The sequence below is a fragment of the Phascolarctos cinereus genome, unplaced genomic scaffold (assembly GCF_003287225.1).
Source record: "Phascolarctos cinereus isolate Bilbo 61053 unplaced genomic scaffold, phaCin_HiC Scaffold_1;HRSCAF=81, whole genome shotgun sequence".
NCBI lineage: Eukaryota > Metazoa > Chordata > Mammalia > Diprotodontia > Phascolarctidae > Phascolarctos > Phascolarctos cinereus.
The window spans coordinates 33,701,852-33,723,307 of NW_027555514.1; the positions used below are offsets into that span (position 1 = coordinate 33,701,852).

At 41.9% G+C, this 21,456-nt stretch overlaps 1 protein-coding gene across 1 annotated transcript in view; it reads right to left on the bottom strand.

Annotated features, from left to right (window-relative positions):
- Positions 1 to 21,456, bottom strand: part of KAT2B (lysine acetyltransferase 2B) — a 107,985-nt gene that overhangs the window by 47,645 nt on the left and 38,884 nt on the right. Inside the window, 3 exon segments of the mRNA XM_020987195.2 lie at positions 4,559 to 4,740; positions 9,850 to 9,939; positions 16,725 to 16,870. Of these exon segments, the coding sequence (XP_020842854.1) occupies positions 4,559 to 4,740; positions 9,850 to 9,939; positions 16,725 to 16,870 (418 nt within the window).

Below are 21,456 nucleotides of genomic sequence, written 5' to 3' on the forward strand. Positions count from 1 at the left end.
TTTAAATTTAATTCAAATTATATTTTCTTAAATGGGCTTTTGCTTTAGGGATGAGATTAAGGCCAGACATTTCACTAAAATATCACAATAAAGCCTAGGTACGTATTACAAAAAGGTACAAGGTTGAGGACATGTATGCATCTTTGTGATGTGCATCATGGTGTGGCTGTCACCGCTAAACACGTTTGCACCAGGGAATCTCGAACTCAAACAATAGCTGGGCCTCACAATTTCCATGCTAATTTTCCCTCTCATTGTCTTTTTTCTTTGACACAGCATTCTATTACCTGTATTCTCTTACTTGAGACAATCAAAAAGGCCGAAGCCTTCATCTTTGCCTGTGGTGAGAGAGGCGGAGTCCAAGAATAAGGAGCTAATGGTCCTACTCCGCTGTCCCCTGCTCGGATCACATCCTCCATGGGATGCTGGCTCCCTTTTCTGCGTATTAGCAAGGAAGGACACAGACACACTGGAAAGTACCAAAGAAAGACAACCGCAATGGCCAGAGCCCAAGCGTGCGCCATATTGGGTTGACCGGAAACCAGGATGTTTAGCCCAGAGAAGTGAAGCCTTGTAGTTTGGTGGAAAGAGCGCTGGCTCTAGAATCAAAAGCTCAGCCCGGGCAAGTACCACCTCTAGGAACTTGAGCAAATCACTGACTTCCCTGACCTCATCTTCCTCATCTGCGAAATGGGGGAGCTGGTCTAGATGGTCCTTCTATCCTTGGGTCTACAGTCACACAGCATGCTTCTGAAGCAGGTGATAAATATGAACTTAGGAGACATAAAGTAACAGATTTGCAGTCTTTGAAGGAGCATTGATGTAGAAGGATTCATGCATGGCCCTAGAGGAGGGGACTATTTTTTTAACTTAGGCCTGTGAATTCTTTTCATTTTAAGCATTTTTATAACTGTATTTCAATATAATTGGTTTCCTCATAATGTTACATGTTTTATTTTATGCATTTAAACACATTATTCTCAGAAGGGATCTGTAGGTGTAGTTGATCGATAGGGATCAGCCGTCACTGTGGCCCAAGACCCAAAAAAAGGGTAAGAACCTCTCCCCTAGAAAAAAGCACTAAAAAAAAAAAAAGAAAGAAATGTAAAAAAAAAAAAATTTAAAGAGCTAGAAGAAATGGACAGAAATTTCCAGGAGGCAAATTTTGAGTCAATGTAAAGATAATAACATCAATCTACTAATCACTATGGCCCCAAAATAGATTAGACTGCTTTGGGAGGGACTAGGTGCATTCCCTCTGACTGGGGTCTTCCTGTAAAGGCTGGAGGGCCCTTGTCTGATCTGTCACAGAGGTGACGTGGATTGTGGCACAGGTGGAGTTCGATGGCCACTGAGGTCCCTTCATTCTCCAAGATTCTGCAACAGCTACAGGTTCCTCTTTGTCTGCATTCCCTATTATATCCAATTGATTTAAGAACACATCTGGTCAGCTTCACTTGAGTTTCACTCAGCAGGTTTTCTTTGCTTTTAATCTGCTGTATTTGGTCTGGTTTATCTGCCTGCTAGCTCAGGGGTGGAACGGGAAGGCGGGTAGTGGTGGCTAGAACATTCTGATCTACTACCATACAGTATGCAGTGTTTTCCAATAAGATGATTTCAAAACTTGGATCTGTGATTTTCTTAGCTTTCCGTTTTTACATTCTGATTCACAAATCCCTTCCTGGCAGCTAACCTCCATCCAACCATGAGAAGTTGATCAGTCAGAGTTTGGGTTTTCTTTTGATTCCTATTTCATATCACTCACCAAACTTTTGCAAATGTCCTGGCCTCCTGGGACTTCCCATTTAAATCTCCTTGCTGGAGCAGCTTTGCTATTTGTGTCCCACGAGGAGATGGTAATACATGCAAGACCACCCAAAGCCCTGCTGGCAAGCTCGTCTTACCCTGCGATGCTGAAAACAATATCTGGATCTGGAAGACTTTCTTATCACCATATTTATTACTATCAATAACAGCTATGCTAATTTTAAAACCATTCTTTGTTAATGTCTGAAAAGAAACTCAGGCATAAGTGGTTGATAAAAGAGAGTTTGATCTCATTTAGGAATTTATCCTTTAAATAGCTATGAACTTTCCAGTTTAATGGCCTCTGCTACTCATATTTCATACATTTGCCAAAGGCTAGATGAAATTCGCTTAAGAAACTACAGGTATTTCATTTTAGTCTGCTTATCTTAAACTACAGCATTTTTCTCTATCATTTGTTATGGAAGAATACTGCTAAGTAGATGTGTTATTTAAATGATATGCATTAAGCTAATGCTCTAGCATGGTATGATGGGAAGGGCATCAGATTGAGAGAAGGCTTGAGTCCCAGGTCTGCCATTTACCAATGACTTCACCTCGAACATGTCCTCTGATCTCTTTGTGCCCTTGAGTTCTCCATCTCTAACAGGGAAAATAGAACTTGTCTGATCTACTCCACAGGGCTGTGAGGATCGAGCGAAAGGATGTCTACAAAGCACTCTAAAACAGAAGCTATCATTACTATTTCCTCTTGTAATAATTCCTTGTAATAATAATAATAAATTCCTTGTCATAAAAATAATAAATAATTCCTTGTAATAATAACAACAACAAACATGAAAGGACTTCTTGCAGCTCCAATGTGAGATTTTTAGAGCTTAGCCAATTGCTCCTGAGGTCAAATGTCACAAAGAGAAGTACTCACTCACCAATGATCATGTTTAGTCAAAGGGTGCTTCCACTACTGGCCTCTTCCAAGGCTTCAATATAGCATGAAGGTGAGCCTTCCTTCTCAGAGGCAATGCCCGTGAAGGTCCTACATCAAGCTGAAAGCACTTTGAGGATGAGTACCATGATGGCCCATGTCTCCTGCCTAAGAACCAACTTAGCAAGATGTAGGCACTCTTGTCATGAAGTTGTCCAGAGGAGGATTTTTTTTTTAAACTACAACCTTCAAAGGTAGCTGTAAAGTGGCATCATGGCCAGAGAGGTGAACTTGAAGTCAAGAAAACGTGAGTTCAAATCCTGTTTCAGAAACTTACTAGCTGTGTGAGTCTGGGCAAGTCACTCTACCTCTCTATATGCACTTTCTCTTTCTATAAAATGGGGATTAAAAATAGTACCTATTCTCACAGGGTCACTGTAAGGAGCAGAAGAGGTAATATATGAAAAGTGCTCTTGGCAAACCTTAAAGCTCTAGCAAATAAATGTTAGCTCTTACTAAAGCCAATGAATGAGGTGGCAGAGGGGCTATCATCTATCCATGAAGAGAATTCTCACAACAACAAAATCACAGGTCTTTGAAACATTGAAGTTTAATTTGAAACAACTGTAGAGTCAATGAGGACCCTAAACTGCCTTCACTATACAGATATGCCCACAAATAGGAGGTACTGCAGTGTAGCGGAGACAGAGATGGCCTCAAAGCCAGGAATATCTGGGTTCAAGTCTCCCCTCCAACACAACTGGCTGTGTGACCCTGGGCAAGTCCAACTTCTCAATGCCCCAGGCCACTCTCTAAGACTCTAAGCTATCCTTTGATCTAACAATACCACTACTAGGTCTGTATCCCAAAGAAATTATAAAAAAAGGGAAAAGGACTCACATGGACAAAAATATTTAGAGCAGCTCTTTTTGTGGTGGCAAAGAATTGGAAATTGAGGGAATGCCTATCCACTGGGGAATGAATAAACAAGTTGTATACATACATATGAACATAATGGAATACTACTGTTCCATAAGAAATAAATGAGCAGGCAAATTTCAGAAAAACCTGGAAGGACTTACATGAACTGATGCTGAGGGAAGTGAGCAGGACCAGGAAAACATCATACACAGTAACAGCAACATTGTGCAATGACCAACTTTGTTAGACTGAGCTCTTCTGAGCAATGCAAGGATCTAAGACAATTCCAAAAGACTCATGATGGAAAATGCTATCCACATCCAGAAAAAGAACTATGGAGCCTGAAAGCAGATCAAAGCATAGCATTTTCTCTTTTCTGTTGTTGCTGTTGTGTTTTCTTTCTCATGGCTTTTCTCTTTTGTTCTGATTCTCATTTCATAACATAACTAATGTAGAAATAAGTTTAGTATGATCATACATGTATTTTCCATATCAGGTTGCATGCCATCTTGGGGGGGGTGAAATTTAGAACTCAAAATCTTATAAAAGTAAATGCTGAAAACCAAAAAATAAATAAATAATTTTAAGTGATTTTTTAAGGGCTCTAAGTTACAGAGAAAGGACCAATGAAAACACAGCTTCAGTCTCCTTCCCTATGCCAAATATAAGGCTAAATAGAGAATTAAATTTTTCAGAACATAAGAAATCTGTGATCTATACTATGTTCTCTAAATTATCTAAATCATAAAAGAACCCTCCATTCACCACACACATACACACACACACACACACACACACAGAGTGAATGTATGTGTATACATTTATGTGTCTGTGTATCTTGTCTGAGTGTTATTTTACATTTATAATCCAAGGATCCCTGATTTCATCAGTCTGGGGAATCCATGATCACTTCCATGCCTTGATGACAGCACCTGATCCAATTACCTGGTGTAGTTCACCTTGTATCCCGCAACATCATCATTCGGAGCCCGTAATCTTCGCTGAGATGGCGTCTCCAGATGCCAGTAGTTGATGCGGTTTAGGAACATCTTGGCCAGCTCAACTATTGTCTGTCTCTCTTTGGAGGGTAGGTGACTAAACTTGTAATGTACAAAATTATTCACACCCTTAAAAGAAGGAGGAAAGACATTGGTTAAAGTCATCGAACTGCTATCAAACAGATATTTGACAAGCATTTATTATTTCTGTGTGAGATACTGCACAAAGTACTGGGAAAGCCAAGACAAAATGAAACAGTAGGGGCAGCTAGGTGGCACAGTGGATAGAGCACTGGCCCTGGAGTCAAGAGGACCTGAGTTCATTTGACACTTGACACTTACTAGCTGTGTGACCCTGGGCAAGTCACTTAGCCTCATTTGCCTCATCAAAAAAAGCAAAAAAAAAAAAAAGCACGACAAAATTAAACAATCCCTACCCTCAAGAAACTGATTCTCCCATGGGCCACAATATGTACACAATGAAGTAAACACAAGGAAAATACAACTAATTTCAAGAGGAAGAGAACATTAATGACTGGGGCAGAGGGGAATGCATATTCCAGAAAGGCTTCAGCATAGATTCAAGAAATGCGGAGGTAGAACCAATAAAGCTTGGCAGCTGACTGGATGTGGAAGATGAGGGAAAAGGAAGAGCCTAAGGAGACCAGACAGATGGGGATGTTCTCATGTTAAACTGTCTGAATAGCAAAATGTTGGGGAAAGATTATTAAGCAGAAGACCCAGAGCTTCTGAAAACAAGTGTCATCTCTAATTCACTTCTGGAAAGAATGAGATGCAGAGAAGGAAACTCATCCAAGATGGTAATGAGTGCAATATGGAAGAAGACAGGAACCAGGACCTATAATTCTGGGCCCCAGTCTTGCCCTAAGAAATGAAATGTTGCTGAGAAAACAAAACCACAAGCCTGAAGTGTCAAAACACTTCTCTTTGAAATGTTTCCGCTTTAAAATTAATGAGTGACAAGGAGATTATTCCGGTGTTTCTCAGCAGAGCAGTGCTTGAATAAAAACACCCTAAAGGATCACAGAGAGTTTACTTTATTTCCATCTGCCAGTAAAAAATGTAATCACAGCATTGCTAAAAAGGATGTCTAATGAAATAAATCATCACAGCGTCAACCTCTTAGCTTGCACATTTTGTCCAAGCATTCTGAATTCCTAAATGCTCCAAGTTCCCTACTCCTGAGTACTCACTCCAGGCAAAGGTGTGCTTTTGGCTAGGGGATAGGGATCCAGAAAGGATCCTTCCAAAGAGCTGCCATTCTGTGAGAAGGGGCAGTGTGCGGAAGCAGGAAGAGGATAAGTTGGGGAACTGAGGTATCTGTTTGAAGACCTCCAGACACGGGAACCCACTACCTTCCAAAGCAGTCCACTTCATTTTTAGATAGATCTAAGTATTAGGAAGGGTTTTTTTTCCCCTCATAATAAGCCTCAGTTTTCCTCTTGGATCTGGAGTCAGGGAGATCAGGAAAATAAGAGAATCCTGTGTGACCTCGGACAAGTCTCTGGGCCTCAGCTTCTTCATCTGAAAAACGAGATGGAATTGTCTCTAAGGTGCCTATCAGCTTTAAACCCATGATCCGGCAGATGGGGTATAACATGTAAAGAGACAAATACACACAGAATAATTTGAAGAGTAAGGAGAGAGCCCTAAGGACTCAGCTCACCAAAAACTAGCTCTTTTCCATTTTAACCTTTTAGCCTTCAAAATAAACTGTAACTAGACTTACCCTTACATTAAAACTCATACAAGGTTTCTTACCCAAATAAACTATGAAGAAGATTGATACTGAAGGAGGTAGTAGCTCTAGTACAAAGAGTACTCAATTTAGCCTCTGAGGACCTGGGTTCAAATCCCATCTAGGTCATTGCTGATCTTACCCAGATGATCCTGGACAAGTTCCTTTCCCCCTCTAGGCCTCAGCCTCCTTACACATAAAAAGGGGAGGTTGTGCTAGATGGCCTCAAAGGTCTCTTTCAGCTCTAAATCTACAATTCTCAGATTGAGAAGTTGAGGTGATGATGGGAAGTTTTGTTTTGTTTTGTTTTAATTCAAATGTGACAGACAAAGTTGTTCTTTCTATTTTCCTGGTTTTAACATGTGAAATTATAATGATCACATTTGGTCCCAAAACAGAGAAATGAAAAGACACCTCCCCTGCTACTCTGAAGAGGTGGGGGCTCATGAGAACACTGCATCTAACACTAGTCATTTTCACATAATTACACTGTTTAATTTTGACGAAATTTTCTTCCGCCTTTTTTTTGTTTTTTCCTTTTTAAGAAGGGATGGGTGAGAGGATGGTTCTGATGGCAACCGCAGGTGACGTTAAAACAAAAGCTATCAACAGAAATTAATTTTTAAAAACACAAAAAAGTTTCAGGTAAAAGGGTTCCACAAAGACCCTCAAACGTCACATCTATTCTAATTAGTCTTGCCACGGAGTCCAGCGAACATGGCTGGGAAGATCTCATTTGTCTGAGCACTAATGAGCTAGAACGCATAGCACTGTGACAGCAGCTTACGGCACCTAACCAAACGTTCTACAAGCTGCAACACATCCCCCCAAGCTGATGGCTGATTCCCACGAGCCAGAGTGGATCTGGATGTCATTTTCCTGGTTCTCAATCTCCAGCTCAGCTTGACTGGTAATGCTTCTCACTCAAACTATTGGATTCCATCGCTTCAAAGGGCTTTTTCAGTAAGTGCCAAAGTAAAGGATAAAACCTGAATGGCCAAACATCAGCACCAAGAAAAGGCACATTTAATCCCTTCCTTACTGTTTACACATTCCATTTCATTGCTCCCTGCTCAGATGTGCATATTAATTTTAAAAGTGAATACTGCACAGTCAGTGGCCCAAAAAAACAAAAGCCAGGTTCTTTCCCAAGCTAAACATTCACCTTGGCTCACCAGGACCCAAGAGAGCAGGATTTTGTGAGGCTGGCTTCCAGGGTCTAAAATGGCCTAAAAAAAAATGAATAAGCCCAAGGCAGAATATGGAGAGGACCAGAGTGAGGCCAAGATGGAGGAGAGATGGGTCACCCGGAAAGGGAGAGAAAGAGTTTGTCAACCAGAAGAGAATATTTATCACTTTCTTCCACTTTAAATTCTTTTGAAAGGAGCCAATCAATAATATTGGCAGCAAGTGAATTTTTTTCTCTTAATAATATTTTATTTTTTTTTCAATTACATGTAAAGATAGTTTTCAACATTCACTTTTACAAGATTTTGAGTTCCAATTTTTTTTTCTCTGCCTTTTCTCTTCCCCAAGACACCAAGCAATCTGATATAGGCTATACATGAACAATCATATTAAACATACTTCGACATTAGTCATTCAACAAGCATTTATTAAGCACCTACTATCTACCAGACACTATGGTAAATAGTGCAAACACAAAGAAATAATTTGAAAGTTCCCTTTCTGAAGGAGCTCACACTCAAATAAGGGAGACAGCATAGAAACAATTATGTACAAACAAGATACACTCAGCATCATTTGGGAATGGTCTCAGAGGGAAGACAGCAGCATTAAGGAGGACTGGGAAAGGCTTCAACTTTAGTGGTGATTTGCAGAAAGTAAGGAAAATCAGGAGGCAGAAAAGTAAGGAAGGAGAGAGTTCTAAGTAGGGGAGAAAGCCGGTGAAAATGCACAATCTTACTGCTCCTGCTAGCATTTCCAGAACTATACCACTAAACAATAACAAGAAGAGTGGGTATTCTTGCTCTATTCTTTTATTTACTGGGGAAGATGCTAGCACATTCCACTGCATTGTTTTTACTTTTTTTTATGATATTAAAAAAAGGCTCCCTCTCTCCAATGCTTTGAAGGGTCTTTAGCATAAATGAGTGCTGGACTTCGTCAAAGACTTTTTTTCCCTTCTAAATTCATCGAGATAACTGTGTAGTTTTAGATTTTTTCTTTAATACGTTTGATTAGGGGATTGTTTTCCTAATGCTGAGCCATCTTTGCATCCCTGGTATAAACCCACTTTAAACATAATGAAGGACTTCATAATGGTCAACTGGTGATACAGTGGGTAAGAGTGCTGGGTCTAGAGTCAGGAAGACTCATCGTCCTGAGTTTAAATCTGGCCTCAGATACTTACTAGCTGTGTGACCCTGGGCAAGTCACTTAGCCCTGTTTGCCTCAGTTTCCTCACCCGTAAAGCAATCTGGAGAAGGAAATGGCAAACCAGTCTAATATCTTTGCCAATAAAACCCCAAATCGGGTCACAAGGAGTCAGACATGACTGAAACAACTGAACAACAACAATGAATAACTTCTTGGATAAATCACTGTAGTCTGTTTTGGTCTGTTTAAAATTTCTGAATCAATATTCACAAACGATAGTTTTCCTGTGCACTGTCTTAGGGGATTTGGGGATTAGGATTATATGTCTCATAAAAAGAATCTGATACAGTGACTCTCTAGAAGGGGGAAGGAGAAAAATATTAGGAGAAATTACAGCAAGTGGAAAAAAACACATCAATAAAAACCTAGTTTTAAAAAAAGAAAAAGCACTCAGTCAAAAGATAGTGTCAGTTTTGAGGAATGGCCAGGATGCCAGTGTCACTATATCAGTGTACATGGCAGTCTGATATAAGAAACTTGGAAAGGTGGGGAGTGAGATAGGTTTGTTCTATATAACTATATGTGTGCTTTGCATTTCTTTATCTGTATCCAAATTGTCAGGGGCAGTCTTGTGCATGATGAGAGAGTACTGAATTGAGTTAAAATCTTCCCTCTGGCCCTTAATAGCTATGTGACCCTAGGTAAGTCACTCTACCTCTGCAGCCTCAGTTTCCTTGAAATTCCTTGAAATGAAGATGACAGCATCTACCTAAGATGGTTGTTGTTTTACATAGCTATGCATATTTTTCTAGGGTTTTGTCTTTATTTTTTCAGTGGGGAGGAGAAATAGAGGAAGAGAAAATTACAGCTTATTAATTAAAAATAAAATTTAACTAAAAATAATACATCTAGCAATACAAATATCAGCCATTACCATCCTTATCCCTCCTTTGCAAGAATGGAAATGTCCTTTTTTTGTGTCTTTGTATTCTTAAAGAGTGAAAATGCTTTATATACTTTTCATCTTTGTAATCTCAGTGTCTTGCACAGTACCTTAAAAAACAATAAGTGCTTAATAAATGTTTATTGAATGTAAATGAATTTTTTGAATTGAACTCCATGTAAGCACGCGTTTTTACCTGTTCAATGCTAGGCTTCTCAAAAGGAGGGCTCTCCAAGGATCCTTCCACTACAGGTTTCCCCATTTGTAAAATGCATTTTCTCAAAAGCTGCCAAGAAGCCAAGAGACCAAAATGTTAAGAAAAACAATACACACATGAAAAAGACAGAAAATGTTTGAGATAAAGGCATTATCTATATTTTTAACCTTATATGTGTGTGTGTATAAATATATAAACTTAAATTACATGAGCTGCTAACAATTAAGTACCCCCCTTCAAAGACTAGTTATCAGGTGTCTTCCAGCAAACATGTCTATCCCAATTGCATTCATGGAGATCCCCAATCTCCCCACTCCCCAAACATTTATTTATTAAGGGAGTACCAGAGGAAATGGATGGACAAGAAACAGGTTGACAATATCGCCCTGACTGAACGCAACAGCTCTTGTGTTTTGTTTTGGTTTTTTATTTTATTTTATTTTTTAGGTAATTGGGGTTAAGTGACTTGCCCAGGGTCACACAGCTAGTAAGTATCAAGTGTTTGGTCTGAGGCTGGATTTGAACTCAGGTCTTTCTGACTTCAGGGCTGGTGCTCTATCCACTGTGCCACCTAGCTGCCCCTAGCTCTTGTGTTTTAATGGGTATCTGACTAAGATTTCTTTTAAAAGTCTATCAGTGTAAAAGTATTATCTGGGGCTCTTCACACTAGAACTTTGCAGGACTTAAGTGATAGCAGTTTTCAGGGGTGACTCTCTCTCTCTCTCTCTCTCTCTCTCTCTCTCTCTCTCTCTCCTTCTCTCTCTCTGTCTCTCTCTCTCCCTCCCTCTATCTCTCTTTCTGTGTCTCTGTCTCTGTCTCTCCCTCTCTCTTTCTCTCTCTCATTCTCTCTCCCTCTCTCCCTCTCTTTTTCTCTCCCTCCCTCTCTCCTCCCCCCCCACCACAGAGTCAGATGGGGTTGTACAGAACCTCAGGTGCCATTAATCCCACTCAGAACTGAACAACAGAACCTTCTTCAACCTGCTGAACCTAAAGATTTCTTCTCCCCTTTGTTCCACAACCTCACAGAAGAGAGCACCCCACTACCTCCCAGGAAATGTCATTGCATTGAGGCAGCTAGCTGGCATGGTGGAGAGAGTTAGGTTCAAATCCGGCCTCAGATACTTATTAGCTGTGCGATCCAAGTCACTTAATCCTGTTCACCTCTGTTTACTCATCTGTAAAATGAGCTGAAGAAGGAAATGGCAAACCACCCTCGTATCTTTGCCAAGAAAACCCCAAAGGAGTTCTGAAGAGCTGGACATGACTGAAATGACTCAGTAACAACAACCAATTGTTAGCCAGTTTTTCCTGATATCCAGTCTCCATTTGCTTCTTTGCAGCTTCCACTCTTACCTCTGGCCTCTGGGACCAACCAGAACATGTCTAATCCCTGTGACACAAGGGGGAATTCAGATTTAGAAAACTGACAAATTTACCCAAGAATCATCTAGGACTCTTTCAAAAGCTGACTCCCCAGCATGTTCAAAGCACTGGGATTCATTTCCCACCACTGGAACTGAACACTCAGAGTAAGCTGACAGCCAAGTGACAAGATCCCAGAGCCATCATGTTGAAACACTTTACTTTCTACCCTGTTTAAACTGAACTTGTAGCTACTCAAGTTGTCGGAAAGCCACAAATTTATTTTAGTCACACGTGTCTCTCCACTGTACTGCCTTTGGGCCGCATGCTTAGAAACAGCCTTGAATCACCAGGATGTACCCAAATGGAAGGTCACCAGGGCACAAAGTATTCAGGCACTGGCAGGCTGCTGGAGATCAGAACAGCCTCCAGTTGTTGAAAAGCTACAAAACCCTTTTTTCTCTCTCTGAGCAACAATGAAATGCCCAGGACAAGACCACAAGGTCATAGGTCTAGAGCCATATGAGACCTCTGAGGCCACTGAATCCAATGCATGCAATCATTTTGCAGGGGGAAAAAAAGACACTGAGGTCCAGGGAGTTCCAATGTGACCAAGGTCACACAGAGGTAGCATCTGAAGCCGGATCTTATGGCTACAGAACCAATATGCTTTAGCTGACCCTTTCCTGAATCCTTCAAATGTACCACAGTAATCATGACCAAAGAGCTGTTGCTACTACTGTTTTTATTATCACTATAATTGCTGCCGTCCGTATGATATAGTAAAGCTTACAAAGCACTTTTAGTATCCATTGGAGCCTCATAATAAGCCTGTGAGAGAAGGATCCCATTTTACAGATAAGAAAATTGAGGAAAAAAGAGATTAAGTGACTTATTCATAGCTTGTAAGGCTCTAAGGTGGTAACAAAAGTAGATCATAGCAAAACCTCCCAGGATTGGGGAAAAAAAGGGGGAAAAAAAGATCTGTTCTGGTCACCTAATCCATCACTATTGTCAAAATGGGTCTTCTGAGGAATTGAGATTTCAATTTGGAGCCAGCATGTTATACTGGGAAGAACACTGGTATCTGGGGATCAGAAAGCTTCAAGTCTAGTGCAGACAAGTTACGTCTCCCCTTAGCATCAAAGAGGGGGACCTGGCAGGGGCTACAGGAGCCACCTAGAGCAATCCCTCATTTTATAAATCATAGATGGAGAGCTGGAGATCGTCTAGTTCAAAGCCTTCATTTTTACAGAATAAGAAGCCAAGGCACAGGGAGCCAAAGTTGAGTATTGTCACACGTGCGGTGATTACCAGAGAAAGGATCTGAATCTCGCTTCCAGAATCACTGCTTTTCCCATTGTCTCAGTTTCTGCTCGTGTCAAATGAAGGGCTTCCACTAGATGACTTTATACTGGCCTTCAAGCTCGACCCTCCCAGCTCTAGCACCCTATGATCTTGTTTGGTTGGTTGGTTTTTTTAGGCAGTTGGGGTTAACTGACTTGCCCAGGGTCACACAGCTAGTAAGTGTCAAGTGTTTGGTCTAGGCCGGATTTGAACTCAGGTCCTTCTGACTTCAGGGCCGGCACTCTATCCACTGCACCACCTAGCTGCCTGCCAGCACCCTGTGATCTTAAATAAGTCTCAAGGTGCCACTCCCATTCACTTCAAAAACTCTATTTTAATCAACGAACGGAAGATGAGTTTGTTTTCAAAAATGGGCTTGAAAGTTATTTTGAATGCCTTAACTCACACTGGCTATTTTGGTAAATTGGAAAAATATGCAGCCCAAGAATAAGGTTAAGTAACAGATGCCTTTTGAATTATGTGCCTGGAGTACGATATGAGGCAACTGACTTCTATACTTCCATATTTTGGCCTTTTTTTTTTTTGACCCAAGCAATGAGTTAGACATTGCCTTGTTAGAAAAATAGGGCCTTTAAGCAACCAGCAAGTATTTCTTAGCCACCTCTGTGCCAGGCAAGGAGCTTTTTTCAACTCGCCACCAATGCTTTCTGTCCCAGTGGGTTGCTTCTAAACAGAATGAAATCGGGAGGCTGCCAGGATGGAAACCTTGACGCCACCTTGACTTCCAGCGGGGCAGTAGGCCCCTGCCAGGCATCTGCTCCAGCACAAATAACAGCTGCATTCTGGCAGGCCCTGTTTTTCTTTTATGGACAGTCTCTTCCAGAGAGACCTTAAGAGTAGGGGCTCTGGCACAGCTGGGCTTTGATGACTCAGGCTCCAAGGCCTTGTCAGAATTACAGAATCTCAGAGATACACACAACCCATGCTGGAGTGGGAAGGCCCTCTGTGGCAGACTTCTTAGGCTTGGTACGGGGGGAAGAACCCTACTTCTGGAGTCACAAGATGTGCTTTCATGCCCTGCCTCTGACATGCCCATGCTTGGGGGTGTGGCTTTGGGAAACAATAATAATAGTAATAATAATGATGACAGCTAGCATTTGTAGAGGGCTTTCATCTCGGCAAAGTGCTTCACCTATATTATCTCACAACAACCCAGGAAGGTAGGAGCTATTGTTATCCCCATTTTACAGATAAGAAGACTGAAGCTAAGAGAGATAAAATGACTTACCCAGGGTCACACTGTAAGTGTCTGGGGCAGGATTTGAACTCTAGCATTCCTGACTCTAAATTCAGCCCTCTATCCACTAAACCAGAGGTACAGCCTAAGCCACATTAAAATGTACTTGGGAAAGGTTTAACAAAATAAATAAAAATATAATACAACATAGATAATGTTAATTTGTGGTTTTTTAAATAAATATGCAGCCGGGCAGGGATCTAATTCCTCTATGAGTTTAATGCCACTCTACAATCCACCTCTTACCTGCCTAACTATTTAACCCCCACAGGCATCTGTCACCTCATCTATAACATAAAAAGCTTGGACCAGATGGCCTTGAGGTCTCTGCCGATGCTAGACTGATGATGCTAAGGGGTTATCTAGCCCTTGCTTATAGGCCTCCAGTGAGGGGGAAAACACTGCCTTCAATCACAGCTGATTGCATTTTTGAAGAACTAGACATATTTTTGTTTTGTTTTTGATGCAGAGTGAAGTGACTTGCCCAGGGTCACACAGTAAATGCCTGAGGCCAGACTTGAACTTGGGTCCTTCTGACTCCAGAGCCAATGCTCTACACACTGCGCCACCTGGCTGCCCCTAGAGGTATTTCTTTTTTTTTTAGTTTTTCTTTCACCCGTCACATTTGGTAGCCAATCTTTTCTCTAACCTAGAGCTTTTCTACAAGCCTCCTGTCAGTTCTGGGGTTCACCCACCTGAAGTAGGCACTCTCTGCTGGCCCAGCAGATATGGGAGCAAGATCAGTGGCAGCAGTGAATAGAGCTGAGCCAGGCCAAGAGAGCTCATACCTACCTATACTGCTGAGCCAGGAGTCAGGGAAACCAGAGTTCAAATCCTACTTCAGACCCTTACTAGCTATGTGACCCTGGGTAAATCACTGACCTTTCTGAGCCTTGCTTTTCTCACTTTTAAATGGGGCTCACAACGGCACTCCCCTGACAGGCTCGTTGTGAGGACTAGATGAGACAATGTACGTGAAGTATCATGCAAACCTTAAAAGCACTACAGAAATGTGAGTTGTTGTTATTGTTGTTATATCCATGACCTCAGATAAAGACAGCTTCCTTTTCCACAAAACAACAGTATTTGTTAAGCACCAACAGCATGCAGAGAACTCTACTAGGCACTGAGGGAAAATAAAGAAGAAATAAAAGCCTATCTTCCCTGGGCTAATGACCTCAGGGAAAAGATGAAGTAGGTGAAAATAACATAAGCTCTAAAAAAGCAAGGCAATGTGAAAATAGTGGATAGAGCACTGGCCTGAGTTCAAATCCTACCTCACTTACTAAGCTATGTGGCCCTGGCCAACTCACTTAACCTCTCTGTGCCTCAGTTTCCATATCTGTGAAGTAACAGCACCTGCTACCCAGGGTTATAACATCTATGAACTATGTAAATGCCAACTATTATGATCTAGGAGAATGTACGAAGCACTGCAGTGAGCTGATGAGCACAGAGATTTATCAGGAAAGGCTTCATGGAGCAGGTCATTTTTGAGAGGGTTATGCAGGAAGAGGAGTCACATGATCTGGCAAAGTAGCACGGAAGAAGCTAAAAACAAAAAGAAAAACAAAAAACAGACTCTTATCCATAACACAAATTCAGTTTCTTTTTTTTTTTAAAGGCAATTGGGGTTAAGTGACTTGCCCAGGGTCACACAGATGGTAAGTGTTAAGTGTTTGGTCTGAGGCCAAATGTGAACTCAGGTCTTCCTGACTTCAGGGCCAGTGCTCTATTCATTGCACCACCTAGCTGCCCCCTCGTTGTTGTTTTTTGTTTGTTTGTCTTTCATTTCCTTTTTTTTTTAAGTGAGGCATACGTGTGTGTATAAATGAGACACTGCTTGGAACAGAGAGAGAACAGAGAGAATTTCCAATCAGCAGAAGAAAACCCTGCCCATTTAAACTGTTCTCCAACTAGCAATGCTTACATACTAATAAATTGTCTCTGACTCTGGCTAAAAAAGTTCATAATTTAAAAAGACTTTTTTTTAAAAAGAAACTGAATTGGCATAGTCTCTGAAACAAGGCCCACAGACAGAAACGCTGTTAATGTAGCTTTGAAGTGATCTAACCTTTCTGAAAAGTAATTTGAAATTACGCAAGAAAAAGCATCGTATAGTCCATACCCTTTGACCCAAAGAGCCAATTACTGGGCATGTATCGTAAGAAGGTCAAAGACAGATGAGGAGGGTCCATGTGTAACTAAATAGTCACAACACCATTTTTTTGTGGCAGAAAAAAAAAACCAGTAACAAATTTGGTGTTCATACTGACATGATGTCCACACTCGAACAAACCAATAAACATTTCTTGAGAATGCAAAGAAAGGCAAAAACAAGGTCTGTTCTCAAGGCGCTCACAGTCTAATGATGGGGGAGAGAGCACGCAGACAACTCTGCCCAAACGAGAGGTACACAGAATAAACAAACTTTGGCCTCTGAATAGAGTGAAATACGATTGCACTGTGAGAAGGGACGGATATGAGGAATTCCAAGAAACGGGAAACTCGCATCAACTGAACAAGTCAGCAGGACCGGGAGATTAACAGAAGCGACGGCTGCAATGCCAATGAGAACGTCAGAGCGAGGGATTGTGAGAGCCTAAACTGGTCCTATAAAATATCTGGAGAAGTGCATGCCCCTCCTTTGGGTAGGGGTTAGAGGTGGAGAGGAGGCGAAGAACGCTGCTCCCATTGTCAAATCTGGTCACTGTTATACTGAACAGTTCTCTCTTTAACAAGGAGGGTTGCTCATTTTGGGAAGCAGTTGGATATAAGGAGAAATTATGATGCTGTTTAAAACAAAGTCATCCCCTGGGACTTTAACATTCTGTGGGTATCTGGGGAAAATCTCACAGAAGATGTCAAAGAAAAAATGAACTCTTACCTTGAACAGGTAGAAATAAACTTGTTTGGTGTCTGCATCTTCCTCTTTGTGAACACAAGTGAAGAGATATTCCACGTCCAGCACTATGCCGAGGAGTCTGTTCATTTCTTCCTCTGACACATTCTCCAGGTGAGACACATGAGTGGCTGAAAGGGAGCATCAAGAGAGCTAGGTAAGACGGCAGCCGACAGCGACCGGGTCGCCAAGGCTCAACTCGCCACTCAGTGGGATGCGTGCTAGACCAAACCCCAAATTTCCCAAGCCCTGGTAAGAGCTAAGTCTTCCCAATAATTTTCTTCTTATAATTATGCTAGTTCCAAACGTTCCAGGGGGACCAACTCAACCTACATAAGGTCAGAGACCAATTTGGTTACTAAAGTACACCTGTGAGTGACTTATTTCTCCGGGGGCCAAGATAGGACAACATTCTTAGAGACCTCAGACTGAAACTTAAAAGCAATGAATCTTTCTCTACAAGCAGGTCCCCCTCCATTCCAGAGGGCCTTCTAAAGAATCTATTGGGTTATATATTGTCACAACAGGAGACTAGGGTCCTAGGATACCATACAAAAACAGATTCCCCTGGAAATTCAGCCATAAACCCTCCTCTGATTTTGTCCAGGATAACCCGATGAGGGATGATTTGAGGGCTATTTCTGATTGACATTCTGACTAACAAAGGCTAACTCCTGAAATATTTGGTCTGAAACTCAAGGATCTCCACAATCTGACCCTTAAGGACAGATGGGAGGCTGGCTCCACTAACTGCCTCACCACCTTTGTTCACGACATGCTCCATTCTTGGAAATGGCCTCCCTCCTCCTCCCTGTTTTGAGACAAAGTTCAAGTCCCAGGCTCTCTACAAAGCCTTCCCAGACCATCTCAAGCTGTCTGCTATTTCCTTCTTCTGAATCTCTACAGCATATATTATCTACACCACTCAAATCTATATAATCATTAAGAACTAGAAAGGTAAGAATAGTAGTAACAACACTCAATGTGTATACTACCTTCAACTGTGAGAAATGCTTCTACATGTGTATCTTTTGACCCCAGGCTGAGATCATATGAAAAGACAGTAAGTCTCTGAAGCCCCCGTATACCTGTGGGGTATACTTACTGATCAATAAATGTATGCTTATAGCACGATTGGTTTTGGGGACGCTATTTCTTACTGAAAAGAACTTCTGTAGTGGGACCGACACAGAAAGGATTCCTCCCAGGAAGACCGGCACCAAGAAACATTTTTTTTTTAATAAATGGACCAGGCAAAGAGACAGCATGGTGTACTGGATAGAACATTGAGCTTGAGAGTCAGGAAGAATTGGGTTCAAATCCTGCCTCTAAAATTTACTGCCTGTGTGGCTTCAAGCAAGTCCTTTAGTCACTCTGAGCCTCAGTTTCTTAATGATTTGGGGGGGGGCAGGGAAGGGGAGGATCAAGGTTGTGTGAGCATCCAGAACTGATTTCATCAGTGTGGTGAACTCCCAATGTTGAAATTCCCTCCATCAGTGAAGAGCAGCAACTCATCTATAACTGTAACCTAACAGGTCTGGGAGAGTCGCCCAGGGGTACTGAGGGGCACATCACTTGGACACACAGCTTTTATGCATCAGGAGCAGAATTTGAATCCAGGTCATCCTGGCTCCAAAGCTGGCCATCTACCAATCATGCCATGCTTGCTTTCCATCTATAAAATGGAGATAACACTTGTAGCACCCACTTCACAGGGTTGCTGTGAGGCCCCAGTGAAATAACATATGCAAAGCACTTGCTATATAAATGTAAGTTACTATTATCATTCATCATCCTTGCTACTAGAGCTAAGAAGGGAGCAAGGTACATTCTGGGGCTAGGCCAAAAGGGATTAAATACTGAGGGGGGAGGAGGGTGGGGAGACAGGAAGAAAGATGACACACCAAAAACCAGGTATGCAGGCAGAGGGAAAGAAATGAAAGTTAGAGCTACAACAGCCACCTCTTTCTTCTTGAATTTTAAGTCAGAAAAGCAATAAAAAGTGGAAGTTTTCAAAGCCTTTTGTGGCTGTTCAGTCGTTTCAATCACATCTGCCTGTGACCCCATTTGGGGTTTTCTTGGCAAAGGTATTGTGTTAGATTGCCATTTCCTTCTCCAGCTCATTTGACAGGTGAGGAAACTGAGGCAAAGGGGGTAAAGTGATTTGCCCAGGGTCACACAGATAGTAAGTGTCTGAGGCCAGATTTGCACTAGGGAAGATGAGTCCTCCCACCTCTAGGCCTGGCACTCTATCTACTGCCCTGCCTAGCTGCCCTTTTAAACCCTTTAAGTGTACATACGTGTACATCAAAAAGCAGGCATCTATATGGCATGTATACACGTCAGAGAACTTCCCCAAATGGGGAAGAAATCTAACAAACAGAAGAACTCCGAGCAGCTGACTGTGTACATTAGAACACGAGAGTGTAACAACAACCTAGGCTCAGTCTGGTACATCATTGACTTTGTGTTCAACCAAGAATCCCCAAGTATTCCATTCACGGGCTTAAAAAATACTGAGTATCTGAAAGATTTCTGGATTTCATCCCTGTTTCAGGGAGCGAAGAAGGAACAACTGAATGGCAGATGATGCATTTATTTTTGAATGAGTTCATTCTAAAGAAGCTACCCTGAGACATTGAACTGTTCTCCTCTCCCTTTCAGGTCATGAGGAGTGAAGCCTTTGGGAGCCATGTTTCCTCCTGCAAGAGAAATAATCCACAAGGTTCTCATATAGGCCACGGCAGGAGGAAAAAAGCACTCTGAAGAAGACGTCTGTCTTCCCAGGGCAGCTCCACCGCTTCCCAATGCCAAGGAGCTGAAAGAAAACTTGGGCCAAGGGAGGAATCAGTGTGTTGTGCAACAAATTCCCGGAGCCACCCATTATTACACCACACTGGTCACATTAAATCTGTTGTTTATAAGCAGTTTAAATCTTCAAAGTGTAGGGGCTAGTTTATCTGGAAAGCCATCTTCACACACATTTCTGGTTGTGGATGAGATAGAAACTCAAGTAAAGCAAATGAGTTCTAAGAAGTTTGGCTCCATTAGCAATTACTCATTTCCCTCCTACTTTATTGAGATTAAATCAGCTTCTGGGTTTCAAAAATATTCGACGGCAAAGGAGTGGGGGGAGGGAATAAATCAGAGATTCTAGAAAAGGGAGGTGATAAGTTGAGGAGAAAGCACCACCCCTCCCCCCTTCACAAGCAGCTGTAAAAGCAGGTTCACTGTGATTTCCAGCTCTGGCTCAATGATGCTATGATCTGAAGGCATCTGAAGCATGGATCCTGGGGGGCAGTTTTAGGGGGAAAGAAGAGGAATAACTTCCTCTAGGACAACGGTTCCTAACCTGGGGTCTGTGAACTTTTGTCAAAGTACTTTTAAATAATTTAAATTCTGTGTTGAATGTTATGGATTTTATCATTTAAAACCTCATGTGAAAGAGGGTCTCATCCGTAGATTTTCACCAGATTGCCAAAGGAACACAGGACAGTAAAAATGTCAAGGACCTCTGGCTGAGGAAGTCAGGGAAGGATGAAAGGCTAGGGGGTTGGGGAGAGAAGAGGGAGATAAGGAAATCTGAGATCATCTGCTAGAAGCAGGGGTTAAGGGGTGGACTGTGGGATTAAAGGCAGAAAAAAGGGTCTGGCAGAGCTCCTTCGGGGAATGAGTCAGGTGGAACCCAAAATCTTACCTCCCTGGAGCCACAGCAAATTCGTCGTACAATATAAATATTTACTGTTTACTGGACCCCTTCCAGGATTGTTCTAGAGCCCAAGAAGTCTCATGTGACCCTTTCCTGGCTATTTTAATGTTGTTTCTCAATCATCACCAAATCTCACCCTGCTCTTGGAGTGGGTCATCACTTCTCTCACAGCCTGAATCATTGCCTTCCAAATCCAGAAGGGGCCTGAGCTCACACCAGGTTCTAATCCCTTGCTGCTAGCTGCCTTCTGGGGTTTTCTTATGGCCAAGGCATTACCTCTGACAACTATAAAATACAGCTAGATAGCATAGGCTGGAGTGCTGGATTGGGCCTCAGGAAGCCTGCCAGCTCCATGATCCTGGCAAGTCACTGAATCTCTCAGGCTCAGATTCCTCTTCCATAAAATGTGGGAAATAACATCACTTACCTCATAGAGTTATTGTCAGAATTAAGTGAGATAAATATAAAAACTGCTCTGTGAGATTTAAAGAGCTACATAAATATCAGCCACTTGTCATTGATACTGCTCCAATTTCACAAAAAACCTCCCCTCCCTCCTAGTTGCTTTATTTCTTCAAGTGACAGCAATGCTTTCTTCTTCCATACTTGAACCCTTAATCTTCCTATCCCATAGGACCATATAATGATAGCTTTAGAGCTGGAAAAGAGGCCAGGGACTCTCTAATCCAACTCCTTCATTTTTCAGATAAGGAAACTGAGGCACAGTCAGGTTAAGTGACTTGCCCTGTGTCACAAGACTAGTAAATGTTTGAGGCAGGGTTTGAACTCAGGAATTCCTGACTCCCTACAAACTATGCCATTTTGTTTCTCAAAACTGTGGGTGTTTAACCGGGAGAAGACTGGGGCTGAAAGTGGAAAAGACGACCATTATAACCGTGTCTGACTTTGGATATGAACCAAGATTCTGATTCCAAATCCAGCATCTTTTCCACTGCACAACACCAGTCTTGCGTAGCCAATCAGCTACAAAAATCGGTTAGCTGTTTT